This window comes from Sander vitreus, chromosome 18 (assembly GCF_031162955.1).
Source record: "Sander vitreus isolate 19-12246 chromosome 18, sanVit1, whole genome shotgun sequence".
Classification (NCBI taxonomy): Eukaryota; Metazoa; Chordata; class Actinopteri; order Perciformes; family Percidae; genus Sander; species Sander vitreus.
Genome location: NC_135872.1, coordinates 19,603,311 through 19,629,781, shown reverse-complemented (window position 1 = coordinate 19,629,781; position 26,471 = coordinate 19,603,311). Strand labels below are relative to the sequence as shown.

At 42.9% G+C, this 26,471-nt stretch overlaps 1 protein-coding gene across 3 annotated transcripts in view; it reads right to left on the bottom strand.

Moving 5' to 3' along the window:
- klhl29 (kelch like family member 29) overlaps window positions 1-26,471 on the bottom strand; it is a 215,309-nt gene that overhangs the window by 21,860 nt on the left and 166,978 nt on the right. For all 3 annotated transcript variants that reach the window (XM_078275053.1, XM_078275054.1, XM_078275052.1), the window contains 2 exons: window positions 16,473-16,655; window positions 14,175-14,355 (listed from right to left, as the gene is read on the bottom strand). In XM_078275053.1, the coding sequence (XP_078131179.1) occupies window positions 14,175-14,355; window positions 16,473-16,655 (364 nt within the window). The remainder of the gene's footprint in view (window positions 1-14,174; window positions 14,356-16,472; window positions 16,656-26,471) is intronic.

The following is a 26,471-nucleotide window of genomic DNA, read 5'->3' as shown; positions in this document are numbered from 1 at the left end:
AGGTTCATAATTGTATTTAGAGGTTGTACCACAATAGGTTTATGTGGTTTCATTTTCAGAAAACACCATATTTTTGATGTACTGCACATTGCTGCGGCTCCTCTTTTCACCCTGTGTGTTGAGCTCTCTGTTTTAGCTACAAAGTGAGACATCTCACTTCTGTTCCATCTTTGTTGGGAGTCGCACATGCACAATAAGTACTGCTAGCTTGTCAGTTGCAGAGTATGAGTATATGAGTATATACGTGCCATGCTAGCAGCTAGGCGAGCATTATAACGTGTGTTACAAAGTGACGCATGTTCGTCACGGAAGTAAAGGCTGGACTACAACAGAGCTGTTTGGAGCAATTTGTGAACAGTGTTTTCTGTTGGAGATGTTAAGTCCCTTTGGGGTGGACTTTGGGCTTTTTTACTTTGTAAACCTATAACGTGCACAAAAATATGCGTTAATATAATAAAGTTGTATACAACACAACAAAGGAAAGGGAAAAAGCCAAAAAGCACAATATGAGCACTTTAAGTAACTAAACAAGCAGGGACCCCCACGTTTGCAAGCTCCCCCATCTGGTGTCGAGTGTAATTAAACCAGAAGACCTCAATATACAAAGATATTTGCATGCAGCCCCATGCTCGACAATCGTTTGATATGGTTCCTAAACTGCCATTGGAACAGGCACAGGAAGAGAGGGAGTGCACGTATATGTGAGTGCATCAATCTCTTATAGCCCTCTGTTTCCTGTCAGAAGCAATGAACTGAGAGGTTGTGATTTGGCTTGAGGTAAACAGGGCGTCTGTGTGAATCAGCTCCTGCCTGGAGTGCATTCAAAACTATTTGCACCAAAATATAGGCATAATTTGCTTACATTAACATGTTTGCCAAGACTGCTCATTAGCAGCTAGGCGAGGGGAAATCTCGACAGCATAACATATAAACTACTCTATAGAGTCCTGGTAAAGCAAAACATGCAGTTGAAATTGTCTACTGAACTTTCATTTTAAATCAAATTGAGCTGCGCATTTGTACGGTGCAGGTGGGCTGTTTTGACAAAGGAAGCTGCTGATATGGACTGTGGATGTTCATTTGAAATCATTCAACTGTGACTTCCTGCTTCTTTGCACATTTGCTACTGTAGTATCTCATCCAAAATGCTTCACTCACACCTGTGCAATATCAGTGTGTGAATGAGGATGACACAAGGAAAGGGGTAAAGAAGGGAAATGTGACGGGGGGAGGGGAGGTGGGGGGTAAAGAGGAAGATGAAAAAACAGAAAAGGAGAGCAGTGGTAATATTTTTTGCATTAATTTATCGGCCTATCAAGTCAGACAATAGATAGAGGCACATGAAGCGGACAGGAGAGAGAACATCCATTTTGGAGAGGAGGAGAAGGAGGAGGAGTAGTGAAAGTGGATGCGAGAGGATGAGAGAGTTAGAGTCTGTGTTGTATCAGCTGCCATCTGTGTGTCAGAGCACATCACAGAAACTGTGAGGCCTATGCGCACACCTCCACCCGGCTGTCTGTTGGGCACGTCCACTGGCACATACTGTACACGTGTCTCCAAACCACCAACGTCACTCAATTTTCTCAGACTTGCACACGTTTGGTTGCATTTTGCCAGCACTTGGACACATGCACACACATGGTGTAGCACACAACTGCTGTCAATCCACGGTGGGTGCAGGGATATAAGTGAACCCATCGCATACCTTTTAGTCTACTGAGGCCCCTGTTGGACGACAAATCTGTATCTATTCAACAACAAAGATGTCCTTATTTGATTGAATATCTGTATTTTAATGTCCTGTACTCAAACCCCACTGTAGCTGCACTGGGATCACCTCTTAGAGTCTGAAGCTATCTGGGTTTGGTTCCTTTTTATTTTTCTTAATAGTAAGACAATGTAATGCAATGTGATGATTTGTGGTTGCTCAGAGACATGCATAATGCATAATTATGGCCTTTAGTGCATGAATGTATAAAGGGGGTAACATTGTGGGTACATTGTAGGTTAACAGCGATAATAGAGAAGTACTATACTGGAGATCCTTTTATGATCTCAGCGTTTAATCTAATATGCAATTTGACTGTTGTACTGATGTTTTTGATGGTCAAAAACACACACACAAACTCACCTTTTGCTACGCTCCATTTCTCAAACGACAGCGGTACGCAAATTGTCAGAAATGAAAACAAAAACAGCAGCTTTGTGACAACTAATTTAAACTCGTTTGTATGCACCTCTGTTCCCTGTGTTGATTTTCTCTGCATGTGACAGCTGTGTGTACCTGTGTTCTCTCTCCCCAGGTCGCTAATGTCTCGCTGTCTGACGGTGAAATCTACTGAGTTCTAACTTGCAGAGGAAGGGCTCAGCGCTGCTCAAAAAATTTAAATGTTTGGGTACTTGCAGTCCTATATGTAGGAAGCACGTCAATTTTCTGACATGCTTGCAGCTTTACTTGGGGAACTGTAGAGCAGACAACAGCAGTTGCTCTTCATTTTAAAGCGGACATCACAAAAAACTATTTTTTTCAGTGTTTGTGCACATACAATTGGGTATCTGGAGGGCCTAACAACCCACAAACTGTGAAATTAGACAACCCAGTCAGATGTTTTTCATGGGGTGCCTTGATCAGAAAACATGGGACTCAAAAAGCCATTCAGATTTGTTTCCCCTTCCTATGTCACATGCAGGCTCATTAGAATATACCACCCCCCATATCGACCCACGGCTTAAGAACTGCCTTTGCAAAGGTGCGCCATATTTTTTTCGAAAGCCAATCAGAGCAGACTGGGCTTTTCGGGTGGGGGGCTTAAAGACACAGGCGCTAAAACGGAGCATTTCAGACAGAGGGTGAATGAGAAAAATTATGTTTTTTTACTTTAAAACATGTAAACATGTTCTAGTAGAAACCCAAAATACAAGTATGAACCTGAAAATTAACATATGTCTTCTCAAGACATGGCATGAATGTCTAGTGCTGTACTCTCCTTTTATTATATTATGTTTTAGAGTTAGTAGTAGTGGTATGCATGAGTTTAGAGTAAGTAGGAAATATCAGATTATCGTAACCAAAAATGTTATTCTAGTTAGACCCTCTTATTGTGAAATGTAAATTCTTCCAGGTTTATATCATTATTATAAAGCAGAGTCAAATATTACCAAGCTAGCATTACGTTTTTGTCAGGCTTGTTGTTAGTTTACTGGGTGCCAACTAGTTCTTAGTAGTAGACACTTATATTATGACTAGGCTACATTTGAACTTTTAAAGAACTGGTCTCTGGACATGTTTGGCTTGTGACCCCTTAAAAAAATTATTTATGCATTCATGAACTCCCTAATCTCTCTCATTCCACTCCCAGAGCCTTTTTGCTTGTTATTCCCTAATGGTACACACACCTGACAGATTGTGTATGCTGACATCTGGGGATCTGATGGAGTCTTGCGCTCCGTATGGACGGCCTCGGAGTATGTTCGTTTGACAGACTCAAGTCAAGGTCAGCCAAAAGACACAGGCGCGCACGCACACACACACACACACACACACACACACACACACACACACACACTCAGCTGCCATCGCTGTAGGAGAACACACAACTCATTAACTCTGATGGATTGCAGCACATTTCAGGCTAATAACACAGACATACGTGTACACACCATGCATAAATGCCCACTGCCACACACAAACACCAGACTATGGCAGACTCGCATATAAACACAGATGGACACGGACCTGTCACCTCTGTGTCACCTTCAGCTAATCCTTGCGAGACGAGAGCAATCCAGCCACTGGCCACACAAATTATCTCGTAATCCCACACAACCTGTGCTTGCAGATGTGCTGAACAACACTTAAAAAGGCACCTTGAAAGAATATTAGGAAGAGAAGTTAGGGAGCCATGATAATAGTGTGTGTGTGTGTGTGTGTGTGTGTGTGTGTGTGCAGACGCAGATTTAATTGGATGGGAATGTCACATAGGACAGGGGACATGAGTGCTGCCGGTGGTGTAGGTCGTAAACCAATTACTGCTCGGCACTCTTCAGAACTAGACAGGAGATGGAAGACTGAGACCCCACTTCATTAACAAAGTAAGCCTCTGTGTTGTTAGCAGCCATGTAGGGCAGCACTGTGGGGTGTGGGGTGGTGGGCAGTGGTTCAAATTAAGATTGACACCCAAATTGCTGGGGAGATAGTGGCTGCAGCCAAAGCATGAGGTTGATTGCAGTTTTTTTTTTTTTTTTGTGTGCGTGTTTTTAGGAAGCTACAAACTGGGTCATGTTACTGTAAAAAAAAATGGTGTTGTAAACAGTGACATTAAAGCAAACTAAAAGAAGCAACAGTTTACTAATAAATTTCATAGACACAGAAAGTTGTATGCATGTACTGTATACATGTGCACATGTACAATCTATTAATATGTATTCGAAAAAAGGAGAGAGAAATAACAAGATAAAATAATAAGAAAATGGAAAAACAAACGAAACAATAATGGAAGGCGGAGTGTAAATCAAGTACATGACAATGAATTTAAAAAAAGGGAAAAACTATAAGCAGTTTCATCAATAAATAGGAAAATATTAGAAAATAAGAGAGAGGGTCGCAAGATGGGTTCCTATTGGCTTCCCTGAATGGGGCCCTTTAATAAATGATTTCCATTTTTGCCTTTTAAAATAAATGCAATCGCTTACCGGTACTCTCTCTCTCACACACACACACACACACACACACACACACACACACACACACACAGGACAAATCTATATATGCAACTAACCCTCCCACCTCCAGTGTCCCTGGGTGCAGGCAAGGTGCGGTGTCTGGATATTGCGATAGTTTGCCAGGGCTATGCTTTCTAAAGGTCAGTTGTTGCTTCCTCCTGTGGGTGGGGAGGAGGCGAAATGACTGCCAACCATCTCAGCGGCATCTGTCACATCCTAACCACTGATAATTAGCCAGAGACACACTGCTGCAACCAGACTGACTGCATGAACAACTGGGTGGCAGGCTGATACATAACAGACAGAGAGGGATGGAAGGTGGAAGAGAGAGAAAGTGGATAGAAAAAGGCACAGAAAGAAGGCGAAAGAAAAATTACTTGCCTGTTGGTAAAGGCTGGAAATTGTCCGAAGTGCCAGCCCATCGTTTATCAACAAGGCGGAAGCACATATAGGTTGTGCTACTCATTACCTGCAGCTTCTCTCTGCCTTTCCTTAATACCGTCCTCGGGCACACCTGCCACTGCTCACCAATGTTTCTCTATAACTGGCACGCACGCACACACACACACACGCACGCACGCTCGCACGAGCTCTTTGCATAATCTACCTCCTTGTCTCCGAGACCTCAGTGCACCATTAGAAGAACTACAATAAAGACGAGACACTGTCTTTGCTCGAGCATGTCAGACAGATTCCACATCACCAGCCTCGCAGGCCCCAAATACACCTATCATCTCCTGCCCACCTAATCAGCGCTGTGAAGAGATGGAGGGAGCAATGGGACAGGAGAGGTTGGATATTCTGGTTAAAAGAGGAAACCAGGGGGGAGGATAGAGGAAGGCATGGAGAGAGAGAAATATGAGAGATGATGATCTGCCTGATTTGGGCCCACTCTCTCTCAGCCCTGGAGCCTCAAAATCACAGAGAGGCACAGTAGCTTCTCAATGGAGCTGGGGAATGACTGTGCATGCACAGGCAGTACACAAAATCTTCTCTCTGTATACACAGTACATACAATCACACATTCATGAAGGCCTGTGTAGTATGTGAAACACGCGTCAACAAGTCTTAAAAACACAGACGTACATTGGTAGAATAACTTTTGAATGAACTACTCATGTGTAGCGTGATTGTTTTATTCATCATTTTTGCCGACCACTTTGAAATGCATGTTGCACACTGGTAGAACAGTAGCTTTAAAGATCAGCAAGTTTTATGATTACAGACTCTTGAAACTAGCTGAAGTTTCAACTACAGTGAACATCAAATCTGCATTATTCTCTGTCATCGTTGCGGTATCATATTTAGGGCTGCAGCTACCAATTATGTTCATTATCCATTTATCTGTGGATACCTTTTTCAATTAATTGATTAGTTGTTTAGACTATAAAAATCTGTCAGTAAAAAGGCCAAAAAAATGGCCATCAATATTCCCCAGAGTGTATGGTGAAGTACCTGCAAAAACACTGAGAAAAGCAACTAATGTTCAGATTTCAGAAGCTGGAAAAAAGTTCATAGGACTTGACAAATGACTAACTATTCATTGATTAGCAAAATTACTGCCGATTAATATTTGGTCAATCAACAAAATTGTTAATTGGAACGGATGTGGTGGAATAAAGGGAAAACAATGGATGCCTGGTTGTGAAGGTGAACAGAATTTGTAGTGAATGATATAACGTGCAAAGGAAAAGAGTGAGCAGGTCAGAGAGAGACACGGAGACAGAGACGTGAGAAGTGAAAATCAACTCTGACATTTCAGAAGGGAGAGGGGTACCATCGAGAGGTAATGAGGGTGATTGGGAGTGTGAGTGCGGGGGAGGGATGGTGGTGACTGGGGTATGGTTGGAGAGTGAACTGGTGCCTTGACAGCGCAGTAGGGGCTAGCGCTGTGAAGTTGGTTAATCCTGAGGAGCAGGGGATTAGCTCAGCAGGGGAGAAGCGCCTCTGCAGGGGGGCTCTGGGAGCCCGTTGTCCCCGACCACAGTGCCACGCTGCAGTGCTAGCGGGGCTGACTGCCAAGCCCCCCCCCTCCCCAACACCAACCCCTTACCCCTCTCCGAAACTAGCCCTAGGCACTGTCTGACCTAGTATGTGGAAACTGATCTACACAGTACACACACATTGACATATATAAGACAGGCACAACAGCTCATCAGTTCATTATTGCTGTAACAAGGCTGGAGGGGCTGGGAAAGAAGAGTGAGGGTGTCTTCACATGAGCCCATTGGTTCCAGTGTGACTGATTGTGCGGAGCTCACAGGCCCACCTGGGGGCTGCTGCATCTACACTCTCCTCTCATCTTCTCCCGTCGGCTCGGCGCTGCTAAACTCTTCTCGGCTCACTACTTCACTCTCCTTCACCCCTTTCTTGACTCGTTTGCTGCAGGGTCCCGAACACCTGGGGCTTCAGAGCGGCGGGGTGCTCCGTTGTTATTAGCATCATCGCCCTGCTGATTATTTCCCCGCCGCCTCCAAAAGAGAGTGCTGTTGGGCAGGGAGCTGAACTGGACAAAGGAGGACCTCCATCTCCAAGTAATTGTGTTGTACGTGTGAGAGAGCTGCCTGTATGCATGTAGGGTGTGTGTGTGTGTGTGTGTGTGTGTGTGTGTGTGTGTTTTTGAAATGCATCTGCGCTCAGGCAGTAAGATCTAGACATGGATGGCATTTTGTGTGAGCTGAGTGAGAGTCTGAACAGACCGGACCGTGCTCTCCTCTTTCTGGCTGCATGACAGCTCCTTTTTTTGCCTCCAGACAAAGGAGCAGATCCCCATCAGAGCGCGCTCACACGGGCAGCCAGGAGGCAAACCCTGCCTCGTCACAACTCAAAGAGCACATGTAGCCTCGTCCTTCTATGAGTGCGACGTGGGGTGTCTCCCACCCCTGGAGTCTCACAGAACGGGACCTTTCTCTGGGTGACTGGCAACCCAGCGTGCACACCGCCCGCGGACATCAAGTACTTAAGGACTTGTCAGTTCACGGAGCCGCCCACAGAAGACTTCAACTGTGTGCAGCGCAAGGTGTGATGAAACCCCCCCGCTGGAATCTCAATCTCGCTGTAGTCTATGTTCTTGGTCATGGTTGAGTAGCGAAAATTTCCCGGGAGCCATTCAATGCTTCAAGGTTTTGAAGGCATTATGATTCACCTCCTTTTTCGTCAGACTAAGCCAACATTCTTGAAGGAACAGCCCATAATACTGGTCAAACGTTTAACGCCAATCAAAGGAAAATGTTAAACTCGAGAAATAGATGGAGGGTTATGTTAAGAGTAAGATAAAAGCATCGGTTAAGTCAGAGCAAGGCTGACCACTCAAGTGGAGCTCAGCAACCTTCACAGAGTTTGAAAAAACACAATTTTTCACAATCAGAACCAAACGGCGGTGTACACAGACAACTGAATAACTATACACAGTGGTAAAGTGCTAAGACGCTTACACAACAACAAATGTGCCAGTTAATGAACCTGAAAAACAACACATGAACAATGGAGCTTTCTCCACAGATTTTACGGGCACATATAAAATGCACTGCAATTTATTTTGAAAAGGCGTAAAAAAGCCAGAGAACATCATTTTCGCAAATTGCTCTTTTCTCTTCCAGACTTGTTAGCCAAACATCACAACATCCCTGATGAGAATAGCTTGTTGCTGTACTCAGTGTCATGTTGCTAACAGTCTTCATGCAATATTAACTTGCAATAGAGCTTGGAGGATGCACAAACCTGTGCATAGTGCGCAATAAATAAAACAAAACCATTTGTGATTGACACATCATTAGACACCCATGAATTATTCAATATCTGCAATCATACTGGTTTGCTAAAGGATCAACATGCTGAGGAGCATGCAGGCCCAGGGTACCTGATTGCAAGTTAAAAGCCTTCTGAACTCGACTGCTCCCATCCCTAAAAATCTGTCAGTGATTAGTGTAGAGAGCGAGGACAGGAATAAGCCCGCTCAGTCCTTTGAGTGCTGATTGGGACCTCCTGCTGTTCCCAAAGAAAGGCTGCATCCTAGCTTTGAGATGGCTCTGATTGAAGACATCATTGTGAATGTGGGTGAATTTCACGGTTAGGAGCGTGAAACCCTCAAGGAGATGGATGGAGAGATGGGGAGCGAGGGAAGGCAGAAAGGACTGCAAATGAGGAGTCGAGGGTGCCGAGAGCCAGGGCTGGAAGGTGAGAGACCTTTGCTGAGGCCGGCTGATATATTCAGACAGACGGACACACAAATAAACACAAGTGTGGGGCATACATATGTATATATTTTATTTCATTTACCTTTATTTAACCAGGAAGAGACTTCTGAAGAGACTTCTGAAGAGACTTCTTCTACACTAGATTAAAAATCCCGTGTCCTGGCCAAGACAGGCAGCAGTACAACCACACATACATACAAACACAAAATACACAAAAACACTAAAAACATAAAACAACTGAAAGCAGCAAATCCTTCAAAGTCGACCACAATCCTAAACATAGCAGGCAAAACATCTACAGCCTCCAAGTCAATCAACATCATCTTAAAAGCGACCAATGAGACCACTGAGTACATACTGTATACTGAGTACAGGAACACACAGGTGAGTAAAGAAATGCAGGAGCATACACAATGAAAAAGATTGGCTGCCTGTGTAAACAATCTCCGCATCAATCACTCCATGAGCGGAGAAATCAACTCTGGCTGTTGTACCGTTTCATGCCATTCCCCAGCCTTCAAATGCAATCCCCACCAGCCATCTGCATATCAAACAAGGCAGCCATTCACATACAATGACTAATGATATCTGAATGTTATTAGCTCTCGATATTACAACTGCACTTAAGACCTGTGCAGTTATTACTCCTTGTGCAGAGGCGACACAAAAAAGGCTTGAGTAACAGTTCCCTTATCTCCACTGGCCAGGGTTTAGTCCTGCTGTGGACTGGCTGCCTCCCTGTCGGAGTCCCTCCTATCTTTAGAGTTTTGGCCGTAATAGAGCCAACTGTGTCTCACAGCAGAGCCACACCTGCCAAATCTGGTAGTTAGCTACAAAATAAAGGATCAGCAGTTAATGAGGCTCATTTATCAAAGCAGATATGAACAAATGGCTTCAGAAGTGGCTTGGAAGTGATTCAAATTGTTTTTTCAGCTATGAGATTTATGTAATTATTCATATGTAACCTTTATGAACTTTAGTTCAAATATGAAATGTTAAGGTTTCAATGTATACAAACTTCAGGCAGTCTTTCGTAGGAGCAGGAGCAATGCCAAGGTTATAAAACTAGCCTTTTAGTTACACTGCGGTTCATATGAAGAAGAAAAAAAAGTTTTGGCTTGTGTAGATCTTTATGAAAGTTCAAAACTCAAGAACATACATTAGTTTAGACATTAACAGAGAAACGGGTTAAATTTACAATTTAAATAATTGTGCTTTTGTGCCGTCTAGTTACAGAAAAAATAAATCTGAGGATTTAAATAAACTCCTGTTGATGAGTCTTATGAAATACACTGCTGCTGTTAATCTGTCAAGCTCTTCTCCAAGCCGTTGAGATTGTGTATGATCTATAGCACCTTATAGTCTTTTGAGTTGATTTGACTAAAAATACTCCTTAAGCTTTAAAATAGTTTATTCTTCCCCCGCAACACAAACATGCATATTCAGGTGCAAATCTTGCCAATGTGCTGTCTCCTTCACATCGTTGTAATATTTTATCTTGGAATATATTACTATTCAGAACTCAGTCCATCGGTTTTGACAGAAAGTCAGTGGATTAAATCATAAATTATTTCACCATGTTTTCTCGAGCCTCACCAATTTCTGATAACCCACTCAAAACCTGATGAGTGTATACAGTTAGAACAAGTCTATGCAACTTTTGCTAAACAGTGGTATCGAGTGGCAATTACAGAACTAGAAGGGCACTCAGAGAGCAGACCTCAGCCATGCATGCACTCACAATGTTTCACAATGTTAATGCAGTGTGAATTTTTCCCAGTCGCAAAATCATTTTTCTGATTATTCCCACACCACATGAAGGCAGCACAACCGCCCCTATCTCGCAATGTTAACAAAAGTGAGAAATAACTTGTGCATCTGCCCCATGATTTGGATCAGCTCCAATATTCAATCGCTTCTTCCTTGGCCCATGCTACAGCCTTCCACCAAGACTCATAAGAATCAGGCCAGTAGTTTTTTCGTAATCCTGTTGACAGACAAACTGTACCGAAAACATGACCTTCTCGCTAGAGGTAACAATGGTAAACCTAGCGTAACAGTAGCACAAGTGATAAAAGCCTGAAAAAGTTAGCGAATTAACTCAGTTACGCAACACAATCTATCTTAAGTTTGCTAAAACTACGTATCTAACATGAGCTGCTAATTATACCAAACTAAGTAAGGTGGCAACAGCAAACCCCCTGAGTGTATTGGAATCAGTAAGAGTGCGTTCTAATTTTTTTTTCTCCAAATGATAGGCTACGGTCTCACTTTAATGTACCAATGTTGTTTTTTTTAAAGTTGTCTAACCCTAATCCTTAGCTCAATTAAGCATGCATTTGAGGTCTTGCTTCAGGTTGGCTAGAGGATTTATGTGACATTGTTGTTGGTAAGTGGCAATATTCAGCTGTCAGTGAGACTCATCGATGTAGTTTTTGGAGTCCATGACAAAGACGAGCAATTACGCTGTCTTTGTTGTCACCTCATTTCTTCATTGTTTACATGTCTACAGAGATAAATACCACTTGAATCACAGAAGTGATGTGGGATTATTGAACAGCTCTTGTAGCGCTTACTTTAAAAAAAAGCGGGGTTTCTAAAAGCGGTATTGCTCAAAGGTTTAAATGTGCATTATGGCTTGAGCATGGGTATTTATGCTTGTGGAACAGCTGACCACATTGTCATTCAGTCCTAATGAATACCGTGTTTTCAAAAATATGTTTGAAGTAGAGAACTATGTTCATAATGGTAAATCCTCGACAAAACTTTCAATGAAAATTATGCATCACCCACTACATTAGTTTTGCTTCACAGACTCAACAAAGAAAAGATGTACTATATTTCCAGAAGCATGCAGACTGATATCTGAATGTGAAAGATGTCTACAAGCATATCACATGTTTCTCATTGAAGATTTAACAATACCAATGCTAGGGTATTTTAAAGTAGTGCCTTTGTTACTCCGCAGTAACAGCAGTCCCTCACTTCACATTAAACGTAGATAGTTAGATGTTCTGTTCTCCATAAAGGTGCATGCAGCTCACACTGCCAGCGTTTGCCAGCTGATTAATCTACATTTCATCAACAAAGTCGATAGTAGAGGCATTCACAGCAGGTCAACACATTTTGTCAGGAAAAAGGTAGACTATCCAAATAACACAGGTTACATGGAAATCTCAACTATAATGAATAATGCATTCGTAATCATTATCATACAAAATTAATCACAAGAACTCTTGGAATTTCAATATAATACATCAGCAGGCACACAAATGTTCCTCTTTATGTATGTGCCCTCTCTAAAAGCACAAATCTTTATGTATTTATGCATTCCATTCCCAAAATAGTGAGTCTTTAGACCATTTGACTCAATTTGGACTTTCGCTCCACGTAGCGGTTTCTGAAAAAGACAAACTAAAAGCATGGGTTGCTTAGAAACAAGCCCGTTGACGGCTCTGACAATTTGCCCAAATTTGGGCGAATTTACTTGGGAGACATTGTAGCTTTTGCATAAGGCTGGTGAATATGACCCTGACCTTGTGTTATTGTTGCTTCAGATGGAGCACCATGTGTTTTCTTCCTAACTATTAAGAGTTCAACTATTTTGTTCGGTGTGTGTGTGTGGGGGGGGGGGTTATTTCTCCCGAGCTGGTGCAAGCTTCGAGAGTGCAGCACTGGGGCAGTAATACCAAGCAGAGGAGGCCTCTGGCAGTTCTTAGAGAGAGGCAAAGTAGGTTAAAGTTTTACAGTGCTGATAATTGAGTCCAGTTGCTGAGGGCCTCGGAGAAGCTTCATGATTGCACAAAAACGCACACAAGGGCACAGGCGGAGAAACGCATACAAACACATAACACGGTGAAACGTTCATTTCTTTGGAGCTGTGGATGCCTTAGATGCAGCGGCAGCTCTCAAATTAAGTAGCTCAGAGACAGAGGAATCAAATGCGTTTCCATTACGGGGCAAATGTTCCATCTACCCCCTGTCATAACGACACTGTATGGCAGCATTACGGGGAAATATCAAATTAGGCTGTTTCATTTGGAGGACTGTTGTGCATTGCGAACAGCTTTGGAGATCAATTGAGCTGCTAGGTAATGAGCGGCAGTGGCCTGCTCTAATATACTCAGTAATGTTCTTTTGATTGCTTTGGTTTTCTCGCTCTGCCATGCAGGGGAGGTAGCCCCCTTTCTCTGCTGAAACACACTCATCAGCCCAGGTTACAGGGAAAAATAAGAAAACAGGGAGCGGTGCAAAACTCAAGCTATATGAATCGAATGATTAAATCTGGACAATCCCTATTCATGTTTTTTGCCACGAGGAATTCATCATACTCCTTGAGGATACTGTCTATGTCTAGTTTTATAGTAGCCTGGCATTGCCGAAATCATTTTCAAATACCTCTCAGGTAATTTTCAACAGCGCAGACAAAAATGCCTTTGGTTGCAATTAGATAGACCTACAACCAATAAGAGCAACGTAACAACACATGCAAGTTGGGGCGGTGCTTGGGCCGTTTTGAAGCAGGAAAAAAAATGGTGGCCGGGTCGCAAACTTTCCTAAAATTACAGCTAAACCTGTCACTAAAATGTGTTTCTGAAAACATTTTAGGCATGAAATAGTCAATCCAGTTACAGTCATATTTCATTGGATTGGTTGGGTTTCCATGGCTAGTTGAGTACTGAAGATTTTCAACAAATACAGAAAAAAACGAGACGAAAGAGACCTTGCTGAATAGGCCACTATGGGCGACCTTCAAATGAAGTGTCGCTGATGTGTCGATGTTGAAGTGGATGGAATCAGACACAGTACACCACTCGCTCTCTGAAAGCAAATCCTCTCACTCATGCACCACTCTACGACAAATAAGAGGCGCTCCGTCGCTCCACAACAACACTCACAGCTGTGACCGTTTAATATGCTCTGGCTTAGATTCATTCCTCTGCACCTTTTGCTCTCACAGAAAATGCTAACAAACCTGTCCAACCACTTTTGCAATATGCTGCACCGCACTACTGCATGCCACACCATCTGCCACATTTTGCTGCGCAGAGTGAATATTTATTTGCTCAAACTGGATTGCTCAGCATCCACCTACTTTTGCAGAATCGTCCACACACACACACACACACACACACACACACACAAGCTCCCTCTCTGGGGTCGGAGCTGTATGGGACTGCGCGGTGAGCGGCTGGGAGCCGCCGGAGGGGCCTGATGTTCGGAGACGGGCTGCTGTTGATTTTATGTGACCCTTACCTCTCCACGTGGTCCAGGTTCCCTGATACGCCCAGTCCTCCGATGGTGTAGAGTTTGCCGTCATATACCAGGCTGTTGTGTCTGCAGCGGGCCACGGTCATCCTGGACACCAGATTCCAGTTGTCAAGCAGGGACATGTAGCACCATACATCAGCCAGCATCACACCAGACTCTGTGCCCCCTGTGTAGAGAAATGTAGAGAAAAAGAGTTATTAAAGTGGGTATGTAGGGTGATTTTTAACCTTTGTAGGGACTCAGGAACTTTTCCTGGGTTTCGACTTCCTGTAGGATCTGCTTGGGAGTCATGCACTCAGGCTCCTTTTAGGTCTGGTTGAAAAGGTCTGTATGACTTCTACCTGGTATATAGCAGGGAGGTTATGTATACATGCAAACTGTTGGCATCAAGTCATATGATAATGACAACAGTCCTTATTTCTTCAAACTATTTTCTATATTGAAATCTCCCCTGCTAGAGTGTGTTTTTCCACAGATTTAAAAAAAGAAAAAGTGACACACCAACTGACTGAAAGTTGTTTTGCTGCTGTGTTGACTAGTCAACCAGCCAACCGTCAAGACTGTACGTGTTTCAGAGCTCTTCGAAACAGCCCAGTTAGCTGTGTAGTCTGACATGTAACACCAGCGGTGACTCAGTGACCCTGCTCAGAGTGAAAGGAAGGTTACAGACCGGAGCCTGTTGATTGGCTGGCTAGAACACCTCTGATTTCCCCACTGGCTGTCTGAATCCCAGTGGACACATGCATACCTGTTCCAATGCCCAAACACAAATTTACATTTATATGAAAAGAGGGAGAGGAAAGGTACACGCAGGACAAATCCCGCTGAATTTCCGCGGTGCAATGTCAGAGTCTGAGTGCCGTGCAGGATTCTCACACAAATGGACCATGGAGGGAGAAATTCAGTGTAGCTCTGTAGGAGCAACTTAAAGATGTTTCATTGAGGGAGTTACAGAGTGTACAGCATGCCACTATGGAACAAAATAAACTGCAGCGACTGTAAAGCCACAAAAAAAATGCTCCACAGAAGGTAAATAGGAAAGACATTCTATATAATAACGACTTTTTTGAAAATAAATACTTCAAGGTTGTCTGCAGTGATGGGCAGGGCTGAGTTTTCAAAGCAACAGATGAGAATGCGGTGAGGGCAGACCCCGCTTTAGAACTCTTACACTGTTTCTGCAAAGGTCACAAGAAACCGGCGTTGGCCCGGTTAGCTTCACTCTGTCGAATTATCTGTCATAAAGTGAAAATGTTCTCAATAAGTGTTTATGAATGAAAGTGTGGAGAACTTTGTCAAGATTCAGTATGATGAATGGGACTTTATCAAACGAGGTCAGAGACCAGATTTTTTTGGTCTTTTTTACCTTAAAAATCAATTTGTTTCCATGATAAAATCAAGAGAGGGAATGTCTGTTCATCACCTCTTCATGTCAAGTCTGAAAACTTTGGGGAACGGTGTGGAGTTTTATTATAACCAGACTACAGACTACAGCCATGCTCGCAGCTCTGTGAGGCTCTAATGTTAGCATGTTGACATGCTCACAATGACAGTGTTAACATTTTTATGTCTAGCAATGTTCACTAATGCTAACATTTGCTAATTAGCAAACACATATAGCTGAGGTTGATGTCATTACTTTTGCAGGTATTTAGTCATAAACAAAAGTATTGGACAAATTGGAAGTCATGAATGTCTGTACTGAATTCCATTGCCATCCATCTAATAGCTGTTGAAATATTTCACTAAAAACCACAAAAGGTCAACCTATATGTTTCCCCGGAAAAGTCAGTGGGATTCATCCTCTGGGGACCATGGATATCTGTACAATGTGTTATGGCAATCCATCCAACAGTTGTTGAGATAATTCAGTCCAGACCAAAGGGGTGGGTGGACCGACTGATTGACATTGCCATCCATAGAGACCTGCCGCTAGCGTGGCAAGAAACTATGTAGGTACGGCAAAATCAGCCTGATGTTTGAATGACAGAAGTGGGGAAAATGATTGGTGTATTCTATCTTTTAAATCTAAAGACTACATTTTAAAGGCCAATGAGTGTATTTACAATATTCATTTGAACCAATTGTATGATAATGTACTCAATTTGAATGTATGTGTTTTAACTACCATGGTTAATGTGAAATGTTCCTGGATGCAGGGATAACCTTTCACTGCTGCAGTGAGATAAACCGATGGCGTCTACTGTCCTCCTGCTCTGTGCCACTAAATAACTGCAGCAGGAAAGCTACAATTGTGCTGCTGGAGTGGGCGATTTAGCTCACCTGACAGGTAGATGTTGTCTCCCGCCGAGATGACACTGAAGAACTCGCGGTCGTAGAAGGGCAGGCTGGCCAGCGGGTACCACTTACTGCTCTGGGGGTTAAAACAGGTGACGGCTGTCAGGGAGCGCTGGTTCATCCCGATCGCCTGACGCCCTCCCACCAGAACTATCACCTCCGCTACACCTAGAGGACAAAGGAACAGGAGGACGATGGGGGAAGAGGATGATTGGGGTGGACAAAGGAAGGAAAGAGGTGGTAGAAAGCAGGCCATCAGGGAAGGTTTCCACAAGTAAATAAGAGCCAAGACTTGAATCAAAGCCTCTTTGGAACTAAGAGGCATATGGTCCTATTTTAACGATCTGAAACGCAAGTATCAAACGCCAAACGCAAGTAGCTTTGTGGGCGGATCTCGGGCGCTGTTACTATTATACGTAACGTGCAATAAACCAATCAGAGCGTTATCTCACATTCCCTTTAAAAGCAGGCACGCTTTTTTTTAATATATTTAAATATATACAGTATATACATACCTATGGCTTCCAAGGACAAGGTGAACATTTGTATACATCTACAGTAATAATGGCGCCATAAAAAACAACCTTTACATAGAACATTGATAAGCTGCGTGAAAACCAACAAACACAACCAACCATACATTTTAAGTCTGCTCTTTTAAAATTCAGCAGGCCTGGGCTAACCCAGAGTCAATAAGCTTGTCGGGTAAATGCAAAATGAAATGCAAAATAGAAAAGTTTCCTCTTGGTCACAGGAAACTACGGTGTTAAATAGGAACTCAATTACCAAGACTGATGGGGCTGCCATTTGTTTGGTTGCCGCCCAGAAGGCTCTCTTATTCTCCCTTCCTACACATGTCCACACACTCCCGGTGACACATTACACTGTGTTTGAGGATGGCATCAGAGAATCGAAAAATCAATAGGTGAAAATCAATTTGTGTACATTTGCACGTGGTGATGTGTCTGGTCTCATATACACACTCGCTGAGGACCTTGTGTGATCAAGACGATACTTGAGTGCATTCAGCACTCATCCTTATTGCTCCTCAGCCGATCCACACACACACACACACACACACACACACGCACACACAGAGAACTGCTGGATAAAGACACCAGTGATCCAAAACACACAAACAGGTTGGCAGGCTGCCACATGCGTGTCTCAGGTCCTCTCGGTCTTCAGCAGCAGGCTCCAGTGAGCAGGCAAGACGACGAGCCGCCAGACAGAAATGAGCTGTGTGTTTGGAAGCTCCAGCAGGCAGGCGGGCACAGGGAGGCGAGCCAGCGAGGGAGAGGAGGGCGATAGGGAGAGATAGAGACAGTGTGAGAAGGGGAGAGAAAGAGAGAGCGGGAGGAAAACAAAGAGGGAACGAAAGAGAGGGAGGGAGGGAAAACTATTCTTCATACACTCCAAACTACTGGTTCATCAGCTTGGATCGATTTTTTTTCTCCACAGACACTCGCCTGACAGACATCCATAGGCGGCTGTCTTTACCTTCTGTTTCTTCTATCTCCTTATTTTTTTCCTCTTTTTCTTTCAAAGCCGGTAAAACAGAGATTTTTCCTCTAGGAAGAGCAAAAGGGTAAACGAGGAGAAAGATACAAAAACTACAATGGGCTTTGGTGAGGCTGGGCAAACAGACGGAGCAGTAAGCACTGCCACAGACATATCGTGGACATACAGCTTAGACTTAGTGGACAGCTTAAAGCTGACTGGCGCTTTTCCTCGGTAAGATTTTAAGAACGTGTTCCTCTGCGTAGGACGGAAAAAGAAAAAAGAAAAAAGAAAAGTGCTGGCTCAAGGAGAAACAAGCTATGAAAAAAAAAAAAGGACAATGATGTCAATATATGGAGGGCAAAGGAGTCGTTCCGCCCTTTCTGGCAGCGTGTAAAAGATGTGCGAACTTGGAGTACTGCTAAAAAAGATTTGAATTTGTTCCCATCGTGGGCCCGTTCTCACAGCTTCGTGGCATCGCGCCCCAGACTCCAAACCTCAAACGGCCCTCAAGACCTCCAACAGACCTTGGATATGCAGCTAATAAATGGGAGTGCAGTTTTATAGGACAGGCACAGCTACAGAATAAAATAATTAAGTGAAAACAGCAACTTTGTCTTCCCTCTCATGCGCCTCCAGCCCAACCTACACATGTACATTCATTATATTGACTTTGCTCTGCTATTGTTCTTCCTGGTGATTAGTTTGCTGCCATTGCAGTACGTGTTTGTACCCTATTTCTCTTTATCGCATGCAATTTTTCAACTTCATTGGATTTTAAGTTTGACTGTTTTAGCTGCCTTTATAGGATTACATTTTCATCTATTTTCATCTCCTTTTCTTTCATCCTATAAGCTGCTTCAGTTTGTTGATACTGACTGCCTCAATTAACTTGGCAAAATTTCAGTGACTGTGTCTGAGCCAATTTGGGACTTTTTTTTTTCATGCGCACGTCAATCAATGTTATACTGTTTGTTTTAATATCTGTATATATTTATATTGTTCAGAAAAAAAAATATTCAATTCCATCTTTAAACATGTTGGAAGATGTATAAATATTAAAATTCCTGTTTTATTCCTGTTGTTAGCTTTATTGGACTGATGATGTTAACATGAAACCAACGACTACAAAATAGGAGTCATTTCTTTTGTTTTTTTGCATAGATTTTTTTTCCTCCACCAAGCCTACTTCATCTCCCACAGTGTCTGATTAGACCAGCTTAGGCAATTCCACATGCTGCTTCAACGTGCCGAATTGTAGGTCTGTGCACATGCAGGTCTTTATTATCACCTAGTGCACATGTGCAGGGTTGTTCCTGGCGCTTTCCGCTTGGCCAGACACGTCAGGGGGAGTACACATCTGGGCATTTGAGGCTGCAGCGCAGCTCTGACCCCTGAAGCCCTGAACACATTCACAAGCTAACACACCCCAACTCCGGCCTGTCAGATCGCAACAAAACATGAGAGCGGCACCGCTGTCGGGGCATTCACGGCATCGGATCAGATGGTTGCGTTGGTGTGTGCTTGTGTGTGTGTTTTTTCTCCCAAAAGGAAGCCTCACAGGGACAGCTGTCAGTCAGCCGGAGGTTTGATGGGAGTTGGATAGAGGGATAAAGTGATGGAGGATCGAAGGATGGAGCCGAGCGGTTGGGGATGAAGGAATAACCAAGTCTTGACAGCTCTTGTTTCTTTTTTTAATCCTGACAGAGTTTATACCCATGGCAGTTTGGGAAGGAAATGTCTGCTTCTCCTGATTGTTACTGACCTTTTGTTATATTTCTGGTATATTTTTAACCTGTCTATCTTCAGGAAAAAAAAATCAACTGAGCACAACTTTTGATCAACACCCTGCTTAGAGGAAACATACAAAGCCACATACATAAATTCTTAGATGGATTATCTACCATAGTTTTCTACTTTTGGCCACCAAGCAGCTCTACAGGAAGTGCCATGTTTGTAACTCCAAGCTGCCACTGTTGAACTTAATTTGTACTTTGATGGAAGTACTGTATTTCATTCTTTCTCTATCCCTGTGTACAGACATTTACCACTTAAACACATTGAAAAATACAAGTCCTGTGCTAAACACTCCACTATGTTCCCTAGCTAGTCACTTACTTTGTCCGTCTGCCGTTTGGCAGGATAACAGTGGTGAGAGTAAACCAAAACAGTAAAGGTGCAGGCCATAAAATTAGAAAAAAGAGCTGCTAAAACCTTCCTGGACTGCAGAATTCTCTGTAGGTTTGGCCATTAACATATTAATAGAAATATTGACTACTGGCGCTTTAAAAAACGCCTGAAATGGTCCATTAGAACAGCAACAAACAACTCTTCAGTGAGAGAGGAGACGAGGGAAGCAGTATGGCAGCGTGCATTGAGCGTGAACAGAGACTACAATGGTAACATCTGGACAGAGCCCAGTATTAAATCTCTCAGGAGGTTTCAGTCATCGGAGGCTGTGAATTGCGTGCTGAAAAAAAATCCCTGAACAGTATGTATTCTGAGGGACGGACAGGCTTGTGTAAGAGCTGAATCTCAAACTGAAGTTGATGCCCACCCACAGAACACAACGCTCGCGCTCGCGCACGCACAAAAAAAAAACACCCTGACAGTTGATGAAATCTGTTACAGGAGCACACCACCCATGCTTTACCTGATGCTGGAACAAGCCGGATCCTCACTGTTGGGACGGACACACACACACACACACACACACACACACAAGAAGAAGAGAGGTTGATGGAAAGATGAAGACAGAACGGAAAGATTCTGTCGCCTCCTCTTCCCTGCTGCCACACTGGCACTTATCTCACCTTGTCATGTGTCTCCCTGCTCTCTGCCCCATGCTGTGACCCTGCTTTCACTATTCATCCTCTTTTTTTTACCCTGTGGCTAACACCTCTATCTTTCTCCATCTCTCCCCCTTTCTCAACCTACAGGAGACTTCGCTCCATCTCTCTCTCTCACGTTCTCTCTCTTCTCGTTTTCTCTTTGAAACTCCAGGAGACACTCTTTTTCCAATACACTGTACTCCCCATTTCATCTTCCCTCACTGCGTCCTGTTCTTTCACTCAGGACCCCTTTTACCTCTCTTTCAGCTCTGTGTGACCTTACTTTAACCAGCCATACTTTGCTGCAGTTACAGTCAAGGAGACAATGTGGGATTGGGGTGGCTGAAGTTGCAGAGGCGCACACACACTGACACCTAATAGTTACTCAGCCCGGTTGAAGTTGAGAGTTAAAGTGCCACCAAGTGCATGTGCAACAGTTGTCCTCCCAGCATTGGATGTCCTTGTCTGTAAGTGGTATGTACTACAACAAAAAAACGCCAAAAACCCATTCTTGATCTTGAAAAATGCAGCAAAGTAGCAGTTGACAAAACAGTTCCAAACAAATGATAATGAAGATGCTGTGGTTTCCTCACAAGGTCTATAAATGCATCTACGTATATTTGCACAACAGCGATACAAACTGCAGTAATTTAAACTACTTGCTGATTCAAATGGTTTCCTTAAAAAATTTAAATTAGGCGTTTTAACACATAAAACGGCTTACTGCATATCGTAGTGGAGTGGAGTCAGCACTTTCAGCCACCAGTAAGGGGAGCTCCACTGCAAAAAGCTACATATGTGGTCAGTGAACGTGGTTATTTAGTAGGCTCATTCAGATTCATTCCTGTGTGTAAAACACCTCTAATGTAGCTCAGCGTAAATTCTGTCAGGGAGACTTCTATTACGTTGTCTCTCTTCTCTTTAACTGATCAGCTGGGCAGTGGGTGTTACGGTTCTGTATACCAATTAGAATCGGGCACTTATGTTCTAACCAATCACAGCATACTACCATGTTTTAAATCTGTTCTCTCTCCTGCTTCTGTCAGTTGTATTTTCAGACGAGAGTGTGACCCGCCTCCTCCCCTTATACCTCCAGGCATTTTCGACGGTGTTCTCGGTCTTCTCCCGGCTGACGGCTTGTTTTTACGTCTTCGGATTTTTGTCACCACCACCAGTGTCTAGATTCCATTGGGGGATGTGTTTGGGTTTCCTAAACATTAGATTTGTATAGATACCCCTTTACAATGGACTCTAATCTCCAAATAATTATGTTTGTACTTACTTGGTTATATCTTATTAATAAATGTTTGCATATCTGCAACGGAGTCTCTCCTGATTGAATTACAGGAAGTACAAAACATGAGAGGTATCTAAATAGTAAGTTGCAGCTTGTTCTGCACAATTCACATCTCAAATTGTCTCAGAGATGAAAAGCCATTCCAACTTCTCCCTCTTTATGAAAAGTACAGATTTAAACGGAGAAATCCACAAGGGCTTTAACTCACCAGTGTACAAGGAGCAATATCATATAATAAATAATTGTTCAGTCAGATTATGAGGGGTTGAGCTCCGTTTTTCAGTAGTTTTTAACTTTATTATTATCCTGAAGTAGATTTGGTTGCTTTTGCAGTCAGCCATTGAACACATAAATCACAGGAACACACAGATGACAATGAAAAACAAACATCTGGTCTAGTCTCGTGAGAAAGAAAAAAGTGTCTGCGTGTTAATAAACATGTTGCACGTGTAAATATTTATGTGTAAATATATTCATATAAACTGTATGACCAGGGAAAACTGATGCAGACTTTTACTTACTGGGTATATCACAGGCACAGTGACACTGGCAGTCTGCCTCTCAGGGCTCAGAGCTATTCATATCTCACTGCTGGTCCATAACCATTTCCTCTTATCTCAGCCGTTTCTCTATAATCGCTCTCCCTTTCGCCTTTTTTCCCTCCCTAATCCTATGATTTCTCTCCCAGGCTGTTAATTTGCTATGGTGAGGATCAGGAGGCCAAAGGCTCCCAAATAATGTCAGTGGTCCAGATAGGTGCAATATGTATGCATGTGCACGATTTCAAGTGTGTGTGTGTGTGCGTGCACAGGTGCAGTTTTGGATGTTTAAGTCTGTCGAGCAAAGAATCTGCACTCCAGTGATTGGCTGCTGTACCTGGGGGTGAAGACGGACCTTTTTCATGGCCTCAAGTGCAAAACACTCACATTACTGACTTACCATATCCTCTCCACCTACACCCCAATACAATGAAGGTGAATAGATTAGTGGTTTGTGGTGCTCTCAGCATCGTAATTACATAAAGAAAACCCTCAACAGCATTGTTGCTTTCCAGAAACAGTGCTCCCAATGTTCCCACCCACCTCACTCTGAACAGTTTTTGGTGGAACTACTTGAACTGGGACATTGTCACAGGAGAGAGATGTTCCTGTTGAATTTTTTAAATGAAATGCTTCAATGCTGTAAGCAGCGCGCATGGAATTTCATTCCCCCTCCATGTATTGGGTCAATGATACAAAATAAAAAAAGAGGCGAACACCTTGAAACCTGGGCAAATAAAATAGGTAACACTTTATTATAATGGTACATGAACTATTATGAATTCATGCATGACTTCATGAACTATCAGTACATCATGTACAAAGATTAATAGTATATCAAGCATGACTTAATGCAGGAACAATATGTTAATTAATGCATCAATTAAGGTATTTCTATTATCATGATTTCTGATTTATTAATGATGTTCATGTCTTCTATATCTGTAGTTAAAGTGACAGGCTAAAGAAAGTGAACTGTAGTGTTGTAATCATTGTTAACTAAACATTACTTCGTCATTACTTCATTGTGTGTGTGGCCCTTCAAATAAAGTGCTGACCTGGTCCATCTTTTTTATTATTAATAAATAAGATATGATTAATGGTGGCAAAAGCAGCAATCATCTTTGTGACCTCTCAAATAAAAAAATAAAAATTGTGTTCAGACTTAGAAGTCAGTAAAAAGTAAAATTCATAATTATCCTACTTGTTCTCAGGCATGACTGTTTAAAGGTGCTGTAGGTAGGATTGTGACGATCCAGGACTTTGTACATCGACAACTTCTCAGTCCCTTTCCTCTAAAGCCCAAAACGGTCTCCTAAGCCCCTCCCCCCACAAGGGAGAATGAATGTGTGCGCATGAGCAGTGATTGACACGCAGTTAGACACCCCCCCTGGCCCTGATTGGTGCATCTGAACAGGAAATGACCTGCTTCATGTAGTTCTACTGAAACATAGGGTCAGTTTCAGCAAATATGACAGAAAGTTAGTTTTATAAGGCTTGCCTACTGCACCTTTAAGTGTCTCTGCAGTATACAGTTTTTTGTGTCAATGTAGTGACCTCAGTATTATTTTGCCAACCCACTCCTTTAATTCTTAATACATTTCATTTCATGCCACCATTAATCATATCTTATTTATCAATGTTAAAGATGGACCCGGTCAGCACTTTATTTGAAGGGCCACAAATGTGATGAAGAAATGAAGAAAGTTTAAAGTTTAGTTAACAATGATTACAAAACTACAATTCTTCAGAATATATGTACACTGCTGTGGCTGGTCAGTTTTTTTGAAGAAGACTTGAACATCAGTCATAAATCAGAAATCATGATGATTGAAATACCTTAATTGATGCATTAATTAACGTATTGTTCATGCATTAAGTCATGCATGCGATACTATTAATCTCTGTACATTACTGCTAGTTCATGAAGTACTACATGAATGAATTCATGCTTTTTCATGCATGAAGTCATGCATGAATTCATGATAATTCATGTAGCATTATTATAACGTGTTACCAAAACGATCTGCAGGGCTAGACGCAGGAAGGTGTCAAAATGTTTTCTCGTGATTTGATCGTAGTGTGAATGACCCATTAAACCTTTCAGTATTTAAGTCCTAAACATTACGATTCGATGGAAGCAGGCACACATGCACCCACAGTGCCAACGACCAAATCTGCACCATCAGCACGTGCAATGATACAGCTCTAACCAGGTTAACTCTGTCTGTTGAATATTGGATGAGGCTGAAGCAGCCTGGAGGCCCGCAGCAGGTACAGCAGGTCAAAATGCCAGATGTGGCATGAGCGATGATGATGCTGATCCATGTTCCTGTAAATGCTGCTCGCTTTGGGTCTGAGCACGAACTGTAGCTCGATGAACAGAATGAGTCAAGTTTTCTGGCTACGGCCGAGGCGTTCGTTCACCTGTCTCCCCCTCACTCTCTCCCTCACCCTTTCCTTCCTCCTCGGTAGCTCAGGCTGACAGTAGTCGCTACCTAAAAAGGTCAAGCAGACGGAACCTTAATTTTGCCAGCAGCCCCTGCAGACATTCAGACCAGAGGTTTTTTTAATCTGGATTTACTGCCTCCATGTTACATTCATGAGCCGAGATAGATGTTTGCTCGAGATTTCACTAATAAGCCGAAAAAAATATCAAAAACTCACACTGCAATTCTCTGTTAAATAGCGGACTTTCTCCCTCTCTCAAATACCATCTCAGACTCCAGAAATAAAATCGGAAGAGGATCCGCTGAAGGGCACTCTTTAAGTGCGATTAAGACATTTCTGGCACATTCTCCTGCATCCTGCTTTTCCAGTTGAAGAGGTGAAACAGAGTAATATCACGCTGCATTGGCTCTAAAAGACAAACCAGGCTGAATAATTACACAGAGCAGGACAATAATCAACATAGTCCTGACATAAAAAACCCTGCAAAGCTTATAATTGTCTTTCCAAACTGCTGACAGCTTCCCCGTCGCGTTAGCTGTGCTTAATGGTTAGCTTTGAGGCTGTGCAGCCAGAGAGAAAGATGACAAATAAATTAAATTATTTCCATGAAAAAGAGCTACTGTCAGTGTTGACGAGGAACATTTGAGGAAACATTGAGGCAATCAGCAAGACGGAGTGGTAATCAGTCCTGAGCCAGAAGCGGTAAGTGGCGGACTTCAGAGGAAAGACATCTGATGATCTTTTATGCTCTCCATACAAGGTGTGAATCTTGTTCTGCTTTCTTTGCGGCGGTGACACGCTACGGCCACTCTCCAAGGAGCTGCTGGCTGGTGGAGGTGTGAATGAGTGTGTCACGCCTACGGGCTTCGGGCCTCACAGAACAGCCTGGTTTTATTGTCTCCAAACTGTGGATGCAAGCCAAGCTATTGTGCGGGCTGAATCTAATGAAATCCAGCCATTTTCAGAACCACCACACACCCAGCACAGGGTGTTTTATTTGGCTTGCCTTATGCTGCAGGTATGCAAAATGCTCTATAATGTTTGATATCACCATTTCCAGCTTAAATCCTGCTGCAACACATGCCACGGATCTGACCTAAGTTTTGAAAACAGTTGTTCTAGGGAGCTTTAAACTGAGTAATCTGGTAAAAGGAATGATCATATGGATAAAACGCGTGTACAGAAAGACTAGAGTGAACCTTCTGCATACTTAAACTCTTATCTCAGTTGTCCTTGCTGCTGCTGCTGCTGCACGTGTTACTGTAATTTTCGACTTTTCCGCCATTAGATGAATGCTTGATTACAGATGATGAAGTGGACACAGAGAAAGACAGGCTGAGAAAGAATATAGCTACTGTTTAAGGAT